Genomic DNA, 16,552 nt, shown 5'->3' on the forward strand with positions numbered 1-16,552 from the left:
TTCGATACAATTCATGGCCGTGAGCTGAGAGGCATTGTGGCTTACTGTATGTACTTATCTGATGGGCCTACCTGACTGGGGGCAGCCTAGGTTAGGTCGTTGCACGTTTCAGATATCAGAGAACACAAAGGTACACACGTTCTGCTCCCAGTATGGGGATACCACATGAAAGCGTTCCAACCTTCCACTATGTACAAACTTTGTACAGTACACTCAGGCCCTAATGTGAGCTACCTTCTCCACTGGCACATCATTTCTAGTCACCCTCTTTTCTGTGGCTGACATGAGCCCTGCAGCTGTTTTTCTGTGGTGTCCGCTGCGTTTTACCCACTCGAGGGAGACATATTAGGAAAGGGCGACAGGGCCTTTGGATGGGGAGGCACCGCCAAAGCTACAGTACTGACAGGTGCAGATGTACGCCGTGCGGTACGCCTGCTGTTGCCGCATGTCATTTACCATACTACACAAAACTATTTTGTAGTCTGAGGGAGGAGGGCATAGCTAGTGCTCATCAGCCAGCATGTGCCCATCATCACACAATGCCCGATGGCCACCACAGTGGGACCTGACCCTTTACCATCTAGTGATTGTGTGGAAGGACAGAGGACCAAACAAGCCACATAGTTGTGCACAGGCATTGCTGACAGCACCATTACTTTCACATTTTGAACGCCAAAGGGGAAACCTGCCGTAGCTGTGTGCCAATCCCATACACCCAGGCTATTGCAGAACACCTCTTTCTCCAAATTTGGTGACAGGATGCCACCCACAGGGCATTCACTCGCATCACACAGCATTCCCATTATACCAGTTCCTCTCTACAGGAATATGTTCCTGCATTGACACATTGGCGGGCGTTAATTGACATATTTGCCATGCGTTACTGACACACACACGCACTGCTTAATGTAGCAGTTAGTGACACCACCCATAACATGCCTCAACTGTAGTAGCGCCCCCCACGCGCTATTGCCAGTACGCATCATCAGCAATAATGCACATCAAACACCACGCTGTGCACATATGCACTAGTTTTCTTAGCATAGTTTAGTAAATAGGCCCCTAAGTGAGCTGTAATTTGCGGCATTACTCACTGAAAATAAGCTCAGCTGTGGTTCTGTGGTACTGAATTCTCCTGCTCCTCCTCAAAATTATGGAGTTCTTTTACTAAGCCGTAGTAAAAAGTGGCTTGTGGTAGTGTGGGTGCGTGTTTTGGGCCTGCACTGGCCTTTTTTTTTTACCGCGGCTGGGAAAAAGGGCTTTTTTAATGGGCCGGGAAATGGGAATGCACTGAAATTAAAACTAGCACGTGCCTATTTATGACCTGGGCCTTACCCCCACCCATTGACTTAGCGGTGAGGGCTGAAATGCTACTCATGCAGTAATCATGCAACGCACGCCAACTGCTGATTACTGCTGGGAACGCCCCTGCGGTATAAAATAGAAAATTACTACTACTACTACTCATCATTTCTATAGCGCTACTAGACGTACGCAGCACTGTACACCTGAACATGAAGAGACAGTCCCTGCTTGACAGAGCTTACAATCTAATTAGGACAAACAGGACAAACTAGATTATACATCATCCATCAAACAATATTCCTCATGTCTCCACTCACAAGAGCTATGGTGGCATTTGCAGCACCTGCATCATTCATCATTAATGATATTCGCAGGGCAGCAACATGGACATCAGTTCACATCTTCACTCAACATTTCTGCCTGGATACTGCTTTCTACCGCAGGACTCCGCAAACACCAAACTCAGAATTATCGCCGGGCTAGTAGTGCCGATTTTGCGCACTCTACACATACATTAGCCCTCCCGTGCCTTAGTAAAAGGACCCCTACATAAATAAAAACTTCATTGATAACAAATTTTTCATTTGAATTAATGTGGTCTCTGGGAGGCTATTTTCAGCGAGATTGAGTCATTTCATGTCTTTGTACTGATTTATTTCTCCCTTGCGGGTATTTGTATTGTTTAGTGAATCTGAAGAAGGCACAGGTTGGTAGTGGGCATTGCAGTGCCCTCCCAAATTTCTGCACTGAGCTCCACCCATGTCTAATGCCAGCTCTGGTAGTTATATATTCCAAAAACTGGCATATTCTAATCTATAAATAAAAAAAATAAAATTATTTTTCCACCTTTGTTTTCTGGTCATTTTGGGGTCAATATTCAGTTGGCAGCGGTGAGAATTTTGCTGTCCACTGCTGGCTTTATTTCCGGATATTCAATGCCCGGGACATGTCCGAGCTACGGCACTGAATATCTGGTTTATGCGGCACTGGCTAATAGATGGCCGGTCAAATCGATATTCAGAATTTAAGTAGCCATGGGGTTGCTGCATAAAGATAGGACTGTGTTTTACGTGGTCCCATTTATGCAGTTACCCTAGCTGAGGAATTGTTGAATCTTCTTCCAAAAGCACTGTATAAATGTATATGACGAAAACATATGACCAAGAGTCGCAGCCTGTGTACCACATTTCAGGCAACAATCCAAGGGCATGATTTCCATTAGGCATGTTCTTTTTGAGGAAATATAGAACTATGAATAAACTTATACTGTTCATGATAAGTCATAAAAGTAAATTTTATCAGTGGTTTACAGATTAACTGTCTCAAAATGTCCTCTGGAATGAGCACACCTATCTCTCATAACTCAAAGCTGGTAAATTGGAGTTTAAAATCTTAAAAGGAAACACGACAAGTTTGTTTACTACATAATAAGAAAAGTTTTTCTACCTTTTCTGTCATATCATCAGTGAGTGCTTCCCAAGTAAAGTAGAGATGTAATGAGATGGTCAGAGGGAGGAATGTGGTACTGATCCCAAAGAGTAGCAATGGAGAGGATATGACCATAGTCTATTTGTTTTTTAAAAAGGTTTGGCCAAGTTCCTGGAGAACAAAAAAAAAAAACCCATAAACTGCTATTAAGGTATATACTATTAAGCCACTGCTAATCCAACCTAGCATGAAATCTTGCTACTTTTTTGTGATTTTTGCCAGGTACTTGAGACCTGGATTGACCTCAGCCTGGAAGCAGGATACTGAACTAAATGGACCTTCAGTCTTACCTAATATAACAATTATGTTGTGTACACTTTAATCTGTTTAAGACTTTTTTGTGTATAGAAGAAATATAAATCATAATAAATAACATGAAAAAAATGACTTTGGGGCACCTGGGGTATAATCCCAGTTCTTAATTGATTCTGTGAGAACTGTCTTAATATTCCAATGCTGAACAACCATGGATATCTAAGTATAATTAAGAGTCCACTCTGACTAACCATGATGCATTTATGTTGGAAATTAATCTTTCAAGATGCCCAGTGGTCATTTATTCAAATAACTGTGTAAACTGGGTAGGTTGTGGGGGTTTTTTTTAAGTCCTGCCTTTTAGATTAACTCAGTGGGGGCTTGTGGGTGCCTAGATCACATCTGGATATGGCAAGGAGGTTTAATAGACCAAGTGACATCAAAACGTTGAAACCAATTAGGTCAGTCTAAGTTTCCCCTTCCCCATGCAATCATCATTCCCATATACTCAAAACAAAGCAAGCAAACCTATGAGCTGCTGCAACCAAGTTGTCGTTCTTTATTGCTGGTAGCATTTTTTATTAATCATATTATATTTTCAAACATGCCGGCTTGTGCAATATACAGAACTGTACATCTGCTGTCTGGAATTCTGGACCATAGAAATAAGGAAATAAAAATTAAATTTTGGATGTACTCTGTAGAAAATTTTACTTTTGCAATGTGATGGATGCCTGTTCTGGTGTGTGGATGTGATCATCTTTGAATAATTGCCTATACTAATGGCTATGGATTTCTGAACATGTGGTATCATTAAAGGACAAACATTTAAATGCCCTGGTTGGGTACATATGCTAATCTCAACTTTGTTAAATGTTTCAGACATATCCATGATATAACTGAATTATATTATTCTGTCTCACTGTATTTTCAAATGTAAGCCACAATGAACCTGACTTTGCTTTATGTATAAATGTAAACAAAATAAAACCATTTATCCTCCACCTTTTAAGACACTGCCTACCTGCTAGACAGAGATGGCATTGGTCCCGTGAAGACTAACTCAAAATAACCTGTTACTTTGCTGCGCCCTAGATTTAAAAATGCGACCATACCATGCCTCTGTGGTTATGCTCCACTAATAAGTTAAAAGATTAACTGGATTTCTTGAAAGGATTATATAGACTTAGGCTGCATGACTAGGGACACAAACATACACTTATTTATTCAATATCACAATTCTACATGCACAGCCATAAAACAACCTTTTAGGGTGGAAAGTGTTCACAATGAACTCTTTTTATTATTGACCAGCTACAGATATGAGTTTTCAGTTTTGGCACAGTATAAGTTACCACAAGAACAAAATATAAGAAAACCAATGGGCTGCATTAGGGGCTTCTAGCCCATTTATGTTTAAACAAAAGAGATCTGCAGGAAACAAAATATTTATTTTTATTTTGACTTATAAACCACTTGCCCCTGAAACATGTTCAAAATAGAATAATCCATTTGTGTATCTCAAAGGCAAACTTCTACAAAACAGATGAAGATGTGATTCCATGTACCCCAATGAAAAGAGAGTTTAATTCTACTTCCATTTAATTTCAATATATTCCATCATCTTTATAACACCAGGCTTTCCAAGGCAGATTATAACAGTTAAGTTCCCCATCAGGAAACAGGATATCCTCACTGAAATTTGGCCATCTGTATTGTATACAGTGTATTTATTTATTTAGTTTTTAGTGTAGAAAAATGAGCACAAAATACAGAGTTTAAAATTGTTGTTTCTACCAGCTATAATAATTGTTAAGCTCTTTAGTGATATTCAATTGTTATTTCATGATATTTATATTTACAAATGGGAAGCTTTCAAATAAATTTAAAAGCTGTCCAATAAGTTAAAAAAAACTTTTATCCACCTGCCTATCCATCTGAAACAGCTTTAGACTTGCTACAGATGGACCAACAATAAAGGACGACAACCTGGATGCAGCAGCCCATATTTGCTCGCTTTGATTTGAGTGTACTAGAGATGACGGCTGCGCGGGACAGTGGAAACAGAGATTAACCAAATTGGCTTCCTTGTACAGTGGACTAGATAGACAGGCTAACTTCCACTCGTGTATTAAACCTCCTTGGGGGTGGGGCCAGTCGTCCAGCTAAGCTTCATCTCTGGTTATTTGTTAGGTTATCATTATCAGGGCCTGGGGAAGGGGCTCTGTATGCGAGTCACAACACGCCCGGCAGATCTCAAAAAGCAGATCAAATTTTTCCTAGTTCATTTCAAGAGATAAGCAATTACTGCTATCAGATTTTCAGGACAGCTGGATCTGGATAGTGTTGTATGCAATTAATGTCTATCTGAAGCGGACGTCCACGGATTAGTGCGGACACCAGCACGCATGCGCAGCCGAGTTCAGGTGGCAGCGTTGGCTCGGCGCTCGGCTGTACTTCCCTCCCCGGCTCCGCTAGTCGGGTCTGGTTTTCCCACAATCCTCAGCGCGGCGGCGGCCGGTCTCAGCTTCGCCTTCGGGGTTGTTGCCAGTCATCGTGAGCGGCAGGATGAAAGACGGAGCCGCCCGGCGGAGGACAGACAAGGGGCGTCAGCCCGAGCCGCAAGACGTGGAGATGAAGGAGGAGGAGCCGCAGGCGGTGCCCGCTGACAACGAGAGCCGGAGTGGCACCGGGGACAAGCCACAGCGGGAGGTGGACGCCATCACCCTGGAGGGTGAGCGCAGGGGCCCCCGGGAGGCGGAGAGAAGAAAGAGAGAGTTCAGACACCATCACCCCCTCCCCGGGGCAGATTGGCAGAGCCAGATAGTCACCCCCTTCCGGTTGGGAGGCAATGCCATCCTCTTGGGGGGGGGGGGGGTAGAGGCCCCCAAGCCCCGGAGTATCCCAGGAAAGTTCACATAGTGTGACACAGCAGATTCACTTCCACCCCTCCCCTCTTACAGGCCGATATCACCTGAGATAAAAGAGACTGATAGATTAGGATCAATTACTACCCCTACCTCACCCTGACCCTCCATTTTATACCTGATGATTACCCTGCCGTCATGGGTGCTACTCTGTCAAATGTGGCCCTGGCCACCAGAGACACTCTGTTTGTCCTATGCACAACTACATTTTGATGCAGCTTTGGCTCCTGTGATTTTTGTTGCAAGTCTTTCCCAGGTGCCTGACTTATTTATTGGATTTAGTTTATGCTTTTCAGGAGTAGCTCAAGATGAGTTATATTAAAGAACACCAAATATTTTCCTTTGGAGAAGAACTTACAATCTAATTTTGTACATGAGGTAATAGAGGGTTAAGCGATTTGCTGAAAGTCACAGGGCGCATCAGTGGCTTCTCTGATTTTCAGCCTGCTTCTCTAACCATAAGGCTGTTGCTCCCTACTTTTGATTCTAGCTTCAAATCTTCTCTCTTACAGACATTAAGGAGCATGTAAAGCAGATCGAGAAGGCGCTGTCAGGAAAGGAGCCACGTTTTGTCCTTCGTGCTCTACGGGCCTTGCCCTCCACTTCTCGCAGGCTGAACTCCAACGTGCTTCATAAAGCAATCCATGGATTCTTTACTTCTAATAGCACTGCCCGAGATTTCCTGCTTGGCTTCCTGGAGGAGGTGAGTATAGACAATGACACGGGGGCAAAATTTGGCCCCATCTCCATGGGTTCTGTCTCCGTCCCCGCAGGCCCCGTCTGTCGGTTCTGTCCCCCCCATCCCCATGGGCTCATCAGTAGAAGCCTCAAACACATGATTTTATATTTAAATTTTTTATTAAAGTATAAAAAGGAACAATATGCTGTCAACTATTGTGTATAAATTAAAAATAGAAAACAATAACAATTAGCAGCTATAATAACGTTCCCACCACTACCACCCTCTACCCTTGCTACCACAACAATAGCTAACTTCTGCTACCCGAAGGAATCCTAATCCACCCTGTTCAGTTGTCCAGGGGTACAAAATACAACCCATTCTGTATGCCCTAGAGGGGAGAAATATGCCCTATGAATCACTGTTACTTTTTAATCTGTGGATGAATAAGAAGTCATCAACAATCTCAGGATTCAGTCTTCCACTCAGCTCTCATGTCTTCCACAATCCCTCCTGCAATAGATGTCTTCTTAGAGCATGTGCTGGTAGCAGGATGTACAGGATCCCCCTTGCAAATTTTGCTAGCTGTGGCCAGCATGCTTGCTTGTTTTTCCAAAAAATTAAAATGTCTGCATCAATCAAACATAAATAACAGTCCAGTTCATCAACAGGCTTCAAAGTAGAAAGTGACATGGGGACAAAGTTTGTCCCCGTCCCTGCAGGCTCTGTCCCCATCCCACGGTTACTGCAGGTCCCTGTCCACGTGTCAATCTGTAGGTGAGTATGAAAGGGGGCTAGGATAGCAGTGAGCATTACCTCCTACTCTTGTATTTTACCATTAATTTAAAAATAAAGGTATAAAGCTACTGCCATCCTCAGCCCCATTTACACCACCTGTCCCTCAGCCGTCCTCAGCCCTCTTTAAACCACCTGACCCTCAGCCGTTTTCAGCCACACTGTTTTGCAGATATAAGCTGCATTTAATCCTTTTCTAGTTCTGGCCATAGGCTTATTCTTGTCTGCACACCCTACCTGTTCACGGCATTCTCAGTCTCTTTTTCTGCAGCCTATGGACACAGAAGCGGAACTGCAGTTCCGTCCTCGCACAGGGAAGGCTGCATCAATCCCTCTCCTGCCGGAAGTGGAAGCGTACCTGCAGCTGCTCCTAGTCATTTACCTGATGAATACTAAACGATATGCTGAGGTAAGTCAAGTCATTGTGGCAGCTTTACTAGAGAGGGAATTGCAGTGTGGGATTACTATATGGTGAGGTTGAGATAAACCATGAAGGCCAGTGGCCTGTAGGTTTTTTGTTCCCATCATATATCTGCTCTTAGTCCCTCAGCTGTATGGTAAGCTGTATTGTAGAAAATCGTTGGCATTATCTTTATGTTAGTTGAATGTTCTAATACATGCTTATTAGGTGTATCAGTGCTGTTAAATGTGTGTATTTTCAAAACTGCTTCACAGTAGTTATATTATTAGGTTTGTTTACTGTTTTCAAATTTACCTCTTTTGTTTATTCTTGCTTATTTTACTATTGTTATGCTGTTAACAAAATTGTAAGTTTTATGTTAAACTGTACCTGCTGCACACCACCTTGGGTGAATCTCTTCATAAAGGCGGCTAATCCTAATAAATAAAATAGATAATAAATCCATTTTGGGGGGGTCTGTCTTGTGACTTTGTGTAAATTTGTTTCCAATGTTCGTTCCTTCTTTTTTAGGCACAGAAAGTTTCAGATGATCTAATGCAGAAAATCAGCCCCCAGAATCGCCGGGCTCTGGACCTGGTGGTGGCCAAATGTTACTATTATCATTCTAGGATTTATGAATTCTTAAATAAGCTGGATGTAGTCAGGAGGTAGGAACAAATTTCAATTCTGTGTCTGAACAGTTGGTACAAAAGCAGTTTATTACCACTGATAATGGATTCTTACATGGGAAGCTCAGAGTTAAATTTAGAATTCCATTTGTTTAGCTCTGAAAGTCCTAAAGTGTAATGAGAGACTTTAGGAACTGAACAAAGTTTTGACCTGAACAAAAAATAAATTAACTTTATTTCTTGATGTGGCTATGATTAGATATTCTTAGATATATTACTTGGTTTTGAAGACTTGACCATATAGAGATGACTCGGAAAGCTACAGTGACTTGGCCAGGGGCACAAAATGTTAGTGGCAGAGTTGGAATTAGGGCTTCCAGATCTCCTCTTACTTGTAACAAGCTTTTCTCACCATTGTCGCTCTTCAGATTTTCCTAGCTTGGAACATCCTGGTGCTGCTGAAACACTGATCTCATGTTTGCTTGCCCCCTCATATCTTTGTGTTTTTCCTTGAAGTTTCTTGCATGCTCGTTTGCGGACAGCGACACTGCGCCATGATGCTGATGGACAGGCAACACTTCTGAATCTGCTGCTGAGAAACTACCTGCATTACAGCCTTTACGACCAGGCAGAAAAGCTGGTCTCCAAGTCTGTGTTCCCAGAGCAGGCCAACAACAATGAATGGGCCAGGTACCTCTATTACACAGGTAAGAGCCAGCTTCTGAAAGAATACAGGGCCAAAGGAACGGCACTTTCATTAGCCTTTAAACTAGTGTAAGAAGAATCACTAAGCTTGGGTGCTATGAGATGAGAACACATCCCAAGCTTCCTTTTCTGTATCATAGCACTGCTGTAGGGACCCATAGAGAAGACCACAAGCCTTCTGTTATGAAAGCACTAGGCTGATGATCAGAGCTTAGTCTTTGTGGGCAGAGGAATTCACGGACACCCACAGTAATCCAGAAATGAGGATTTGTCGTACCTTGTGTAGGCACAGTTGAATTTCTTTTTTTTTTTTTTTTTTTCATGTAGTTAATCAGAGGCGGTCAGAGCTAACATACACATCTCCAGTGCAGAGCAACATAAAAGAGCTGGAGTTAAGGAAATAGCAGGGGACAGAAAGTGGGATATGCTTCTGACTTTGAGGAGTGTCTGCTCTTTCCTCCCAGGGCGTATAAAGGCTATCCAGCTGGAATATTCAGAGGCGAGGCGGACTCTGACCAATGCCTTGAGGAAGGCCCCTCAGCATACTGCCGTAGGCTTCAAACAGACTGTGAGTGTCATGCTCTTCCATCACTTTACAGCCACCACCCTTTGATGCTGGGTAATAAAAATAGTCAAAGAGAACCTGGGCTGATGTTATATGTGCAGGGGCTCAGGCCCCCTCCCCCCCCCCCCCCCCCCCAGTCTTCCTTTTGCTTATGGTAAGGTTGGGGTTGAAGGACAATTGCCTTGTTTGCTACCCCCTCACACCAGCCCTGATGAGCTTGTCCAGTCACTTTGAGGAACCCATTACTCCTCTGCTAGAAGGGATGGGGAGTGATAAGACATGGAACAACAGATCATAGAATTCTGATTGGCAATGCCAACTCTCATCCAATTCTATCCAGACCACTTTATATTCCTGTGGCCGAGTTCTAATCCTAGCTCTGCCACTGGCTTACTGTGTGACATGAGCCATGCCAGTGTAGCTGTGATACATCGGTCTTGCTGTTCTACCACAGGGGCTGTCTTGCAGTGTGTGTGCAGGGGCAGTGCAGTGACTAGAGAACAGTACTAACCCAAGTCCTTCCTTCATCTGCCCAGGTTCATAAGCTGCTGATTGTGGTGGAGTTATTACTGGGAGAGATCCCAGACCGCCTTCAGTTCCGCCAGCCATTCCTGAAGAGGTCACTCATGCCATATTTCCTGCTGACACAGGGTAAGGAGGCACTGTTATGATCATACCGTTAACCCAGTGCTGAGGGGAATCGCTCCCTGCCTTCTCTGTTCATCATTTTGAAACTTCTGTCCTTTCTCTGCAGCTGTGCGTACAGGAAACTTGGCCAAGTTTAATCAGGCCCTGGATCAGTTTGGGGAGAAATTCCAGACAGATGGAACCTACACACTAATCATAAGACTTAGACACAACGTTATAAAGACAGGTGGGAAGCTCTTGAAGATAGAGGTTTTGCCACCCCCTCCCCCTGACCCATCTCAGCCCTGCAGGAGAGGTGATAAAATACAGGTCATTAAGGAGCAATAATGGTATGCAACATCTTGTCCTTAATATAAAAGTAATATTAAGAAAGATAACATTGTGCATGTAGTGTAGCGATCATGTCCTTCATGCACAGATTCTTGGGACAGGTTCTGCTGGAGCTTGGTCATCTTTGGTATTTTTTTTTTTTTTTTTACTGAGGCCAGTTTGTTGTTGGAGACACTGGACCCCAAGTGTACTACTGCCTCTGTAGGGTGTCCTTACTTAATGGGTTTTCTCTTTGTAGGAGTGCGTATGATCAGCTTGTCCTACTCCCGCATCTCCCTGGCTGACATTGCACAGAAGCTACAGCTGGACAGTTCAGAGGATGCTGAGTTCATTGTGGCAAAGGTGAGCCCATGATGTAAGCCTTTCAACACTGGGCTTTTCCCTACTTTGGTTAGAGGAGCAGATGTGGTACATCTTGTGTTAACAGCAATTTCCTTGTGTCTGCTCATTATTAGAAATTACAACATAAGAGAACCTCTTCCCCTCTTTGGTAACATAGTAGTTGACAACAGATGGAGACCTGTATGGTCCATCCAGTCTGCCCAACAAGATAAACTCATTACACATGGTATGTGATACTTCATATGTATACCTGACCTTGATTTGTCCTTGCCATTTCCAGGACACAGACCGTAGAAGTTTGCTCAGCACTGACTTTTCTTCTCAATCACCAGTGTTGCCCAATCTCCGCTAAGCTTCTGTAGATCCATTCCTTCTAAACTGGATTCCATTAGAACATAAGTGATGCTTTACTGGGACAAACCGAAGGTCCATCAAGCCCCAGTATCCTGTTTCCAGCAGTAGCCAATCCAGGTTCCAGAAGAGTAAAACAGATTTTATCTTGCTTATCCTAGAAATAAGCAGTGGATTTTCCATCTTAATAATGGCTTATGGACTTTTCTTTTAGGAAACTATCCAAACCTTTTTTAAACCCTGCTAAGCTAACTGCTTTTACCACATTCTCTGGCAACGAATTCCAGAGTTTAATTACACAAGTGAAGAAATATTTTCTCTGTTTTTTTTTTAAATTTACTACTACTTAGCTTCATTGCATACCCCCTAATCCTAGTATTTTTGGCAAACGTAAACATGCGATTCATATCTACCCGTTACACTCCACTCAGCATTTTATAGACCGCTTGTCATATCTCCCCTCAGCCAGCTCTTCTCCAAACTGAAGAGCCCTAGCCACTTTAGTTTTCCCTCATAGGGAAGTTGTCTCATCCTGTTTATCATTATCGTTTCCTTGAGTGGAGGAGTAGCCTAGTGGTTAGTGCAGTGGATTTTGATCCTGGGGAACTGAGTTCGATTCCCACAGCAGCTCCGTGTGACTCTGGGCAAGTCACTTAACCCTCCATTACCCCTGGTACAAAATAAGTACCTGAATATATGTAAACCACTTTGAATGTAGTTGCAAAAACCTCAGAAAGGCGGTATATCAAGTTCCATTTCCCTCCCCCCCCCCCCCCCCCTTCTGTGTTCCTTTTCTAATTCTGCTATATTTTTTCTGAGATGCGGTGACCAGAATTACACACACAATTCAAGTGGGGTCTCACCATGCAGCGATACAAAGGCATTATAACATTCTCATTTTTGTTTCCCATTCCTTTCCTAATAATTCCTAACATTCTATTTTGTTTTCTTAGCCACCTCTGCATAGTGAGCAAGTGGCAAATTAGGGTTTAAGAGAAAAAGCCACGTATGTCTGAGAGAGCATCCAGAGTTCTCTTCTCAGTGTCTGATTTATTTATTTCGACTTAGCTCGCATCTTTTCAGTAATAGATCAAGGTGAATTAACACTCGGGTACAGTAGATATTTTCCCTGTCCCCAGAACGATTACACCTAAGTTTCTACCACAGGCAATGAATGGTTAAGTGATTGACTTGCACAGGCAGCATCAGTGGTAACTGAAGCCTGGCTTCCCTGGTTCCCAGCCTGCTGCTTTAACCCTTAGTCTACTCCTCTTTGCCCTCAGCTCTGTCTGCTTCACTCTCTTACTCTCTGAGATCGACGCAGAAACCATGCAGTTACTAGGAGCTGAATGTGGGTTGTGCAGAGAGGGATTGAGCTCAGGTACTAATCTGTGCAGAATGCATGGCTGCAAATTGCATTAAAATGAATGCTAATGAGGCCAGAGTATTTTGCAGCAATGCAGAGGGGTAAATGGGGGCTTTTGACGTGCAGTTACCATGAGAATTTGAGTTTGCAGGGAGAGTTTTATGCTGGTTTTTGAGATTTAACTGCCAGCTTTGTCTCCTTTTGTAACCTGAAGGAAACCCCTGCAAAGGTTCAAAGGCAGACAGGAGGTTATAGACATATGCACCCGTCTGAACAAAATCAAAAATTAAATTTACATCGGCACCTGTTCAATGCTTGTATATGAATTTCTGCGAGACTTAATATTTAGACATAGAAGAACAGGTGCCAATGTGTGCTGGCACTTCTGCACATGCATCCAGCACAACCCCCCTCCCCTTCCCCCCATTAGCTGCAAGTTAGAATACATTTCACTTTCTGCATGGCTCAATATTACGCTCACGATAGAAGCCAGCTGCTCAGACATCCGCATACAGTTCTACCGGGAGCCTTTCTGCATCAGCTCCTCTGTAAAGACCTGGCAGCAGGAAACTCTGTTGACAGACAATTAGAATTCCAGAAAGTTAGTGGGAGAACCTTTGAAGATAGGTAGCTTAAACACATCTCTCACAGCTGCTAAAATAATTAAGTCCAATAAAAAAGTAGCCTGACCTGTCTGTGCTCTCAGGTCTCTCGCTGTCTTTCACCTCAAACATAAGAGGCAGAGAGTTGCACTGATCAGTGCCTCTGCAAGTCATGGTATGGGGATGTTGGACACCAAGAGCTACATTGCACAACTTGGAGGAAAAGTGGGGGGGGGGGGGGGGGGGGGGAGGTGTGTGTGGTGTTAGAATTGGTTTTCCCCTGTCCATTGGCAAAGAGTGTTGAGTAATCCTGGAGTCCATCTGACTGGAGTTTGTTTTGCTTTAAGGCCATTCGTGATGGTGTAATTGAAGCCAGCATCAACCACGAGAAGGGTTATGTCCAGTCTAAAGAGATGAGCGACATTTATTCCACTCGGGAGCCGCAGTTAGCATTCCATCAGAGGATCTCCTTCTGTCTTGACATCCACAACATGTCTGTCAAGGTATCAAAGCGTAGTCAATGCATCTGTCCTGAGATGGGCCAGAAATCCCAGAGTACACTTTTGGGTTTTTATTGAGGAGATGGCATTTGGTTTTAATCTGCAGGAGAATGTAACACTTCTATAGTACTACTAAAGTGTTAAAGGGTATAGGCAAATAGAGAGAGTCCTTTCTTTGTGGAGCTTACAGTCTAGTCAAAGATATATGAGGCTTTGGGTTAAACCAATGCCATGACTTGGAAGATCTAAAGCAAGTGGAAAATAGATGGGATTAATTGAAGATGAGACAGCTTTACCTTACTTTGCTAGCTGTATGACCTATATGATTTTGTATTTTTCAGTCTTGAACACTGCCTTGGACTTTTTAGGAATTGGGCAGTTAGTAAGCACTAGATTAGATTAGACTGGCGATGCAAGGAATGAGTGTGTGTGCAGGGATCCAAGGGAGTGGGTAAGATGCTAAGTTCTTCTGCTTGATTTTGAGTAAAACTGTACTCTGGACCACTGCTTCTCTGCCTAGTCCTTGGGGCAAACACAGCCAGTCAGGTTTTCAGGATATCCATGATGAATATGCATGAGAGAGGTTTGCATGCACTGCCTCTTCAGTATGCAAATCTCTTTTGAATATTCATTGTGGATATCCTGAAAACCTGACTTGGCTGGGTGTACCCCAAGGCTGCTCTGGAAACCTGAAAATAAAGCCTAGACTCTTCAGCATTTCAATCTAGTTTAATACCTATATCTCTGCTGTCTTAATCCATTCACAGAATGAGTAGGTGAGGGTCACTTGAGGACAGGGCCCATTTAAACTATAATCCCTTCCCGAATGAGGTAACAGACAGCAGAACTGGGTGTAGTGGAACTCATGGTTGCATCATCTAATTCTTTCCCCTCCTTTGTATTGTCAGGCTATGCGATTCCCTCCCAAATCTTACAACAAGGATCTGGAGTCGGCTGAGGTAAGATTCGGTCACATGGAAAGGAGAGAGTGGCCTAATACCATGCTATAATGCCCCACATTGCAGTGTCTGTCTCCTTGCCCACTCATCACTCAATTCATGTAGCAGGAGCCCTTTTCTGAGGATACAGCGGAGAATGTCTTGTGGCAGCAGGGTAACCAAATGTGCTTCTCTGCTCTAGGAGCGCCGGGAGCGGGAGCAACAGGACCTCGAATTCGCCAAGGAGATGGCAGAGGATGATGACGATGGGTTCCCGTGATTTTCTTTCTGGGGCAGATGTATCTTCATGCCTTTGGTTTTTGGCTTGGTTTTCCCCAGGGCACTTCAGCACTGTGTCAGCTGCAACCCCTGGGTGTGCCTTTTCCTGTAAGTCCACATGTCTGCATCGCTCAAATCCACATAGCCCACTCAAGCTGAATTATACCATCAGTTTTGGGGCCTGGATACTGTGCAGAAAATAAGCATGTTTCTTCTGTAAATTCTTATTTGGTGGGATAGAGTTTAGTACATTTGAAAAAGTATATTTCAGTATAAAAGAAGATTCGAAATAAAATGCTTTTTCTGGTTTTCTTTGGGTTGTCTGTTGTTCAGCACAAAGTCTGTCATGCTGTTATCTTGCTTGTTTTTGCATTACTGTGTTTTTTTCCCAGATGGAAGTGTGAAGCGGCACTGGCTGCACCATGCATTGGTTGTGCTGATGGGGAAAGGATGACAGTGTCTGTTCAGCCTTGCTTATAAATGTGAGGAAACGTAGGACTCACTCTATACAAGCAGAATACTGTTATTTTACAACAAAACCAGAATCACAATTTTTCAACTTGATAGTTGCATAGATTACCTTCATCTGTTTTCAAAAAAACAGTAATGAAAACAATTGGCCCAGCATGTTATGATTTATAACACATTTTTTTATTTTCCACAACTGCTTGAAAAATTGTATATATAAAATGATTTTTTCGCTAAGCTTGCGTTGTGAAGTCAACTTAATTAATTTGTATAAGGCCAACAGTCCTTATACATAGTAATTAAGTAATTTTTCAAGCAATTGTGGAAAATAAAGAATTTGATATATATCATAAGACCTTGGGCCAAAATGGTGGCCAGCCAGTAGCAGCCACTGTTGAGCGACAGGTGGAACTTCCTTCTTGCTGAGGGGTTTCCTGGAGCAGGACTCCCGTCTTCACTATTGCCTGGCCTCCGGCTGATGGCCTTGATCACTTTTTGATACAGTGCTGTATGCAAACAGTCAACCATATTTGGGTTCTCAGTAGCCGGGTCACTGTGTTACTCTTCTTATGATCAGACTGGAAAGCTTGGGTTGAGTCTGGTGCTCTTCTGGTCGTCATCTATCAGTAGGTCCTCTGGAGCAGTTTCTATATTATAAATGTTGCCCAAATACCTCCAGGTTAGATATCAAGCACTGAACTTATATAAATGTTTTTATACTTTGTTGATTTACCATCTGTTCACTGCAGCAGTGATGATAAAGAATAGAAAGAGATTTGGTGTCTAACAGTCTGGGGGAAAAACAAGCCAAGAGTTTTCTTTTTATAGGAGCAGGAAAACAGCACTGCCTTTTATTAACAAGGTAATAGCAGTAAGCAGCTTAGCCCACATACAAACGGGAGATGAGCATAGATCACGTTCAGCAGTATGGAAGCCCAACCACTACATTTCTAAAATTGTCATTTCCTCCAGTGAGTCCA

The 16,552-nt window shown here is 43.2% G+C and overlaps 1 protein-coding gene across 1 annotated transcript; it reads left to right on the plus strand.

Annotated features, from left to right (window-relative positions):
* Nucleotides 1–5,537: 5,537 nt before the first annotated feature.
* Nucleotides 5,538–15,414, plus strand: PSMD3 (proteasome 26S subunit, non-ATPase 3). The gene is made up of 12 exons (XM_030221420.1): nt 5,538–5,782; nt 6,488–6,678; nt 7,721–7,858; nt 8,381–8,517; nt 8,995–9,185; nt 9,648–9,751; nt 10,285–10,399; nt 10,503–10,622; nt 10,965–11,068; nt 13,735–13,890; nt 14,796–14,846; nt 15,028–15,414. Exons 1-12 carry the CDS (start codon nt 5,617–5,619, stop codon nt 15,103–15,105), a joined length of 1,551 nt encoding a protein of 516 aa, XP_030077280.1. The 5' UTR covers nt 5,538–5,616; the 3' UTR covers nt 15,106–15,414.
* Nucleotides 15,415–16,552: the final 1,138 nt, after the last annotated feature.

The sequence above is a fragment of the Microcaecilia unicolor genome, chromosome 12, assembly GCF_901765095.1.
Source record: "Microcaecilia unicolor chromosome 12, aMicUni1.1, whole genome shotgun sequence".
Classification (NCBI taxonomy): domain Eukaryota; kingdom Metazoa; phylum Chordata; class Amphibia; order Gymnophiona; family Siphonopidae; genus Microcaecilia; species Microcaecilia unicolor.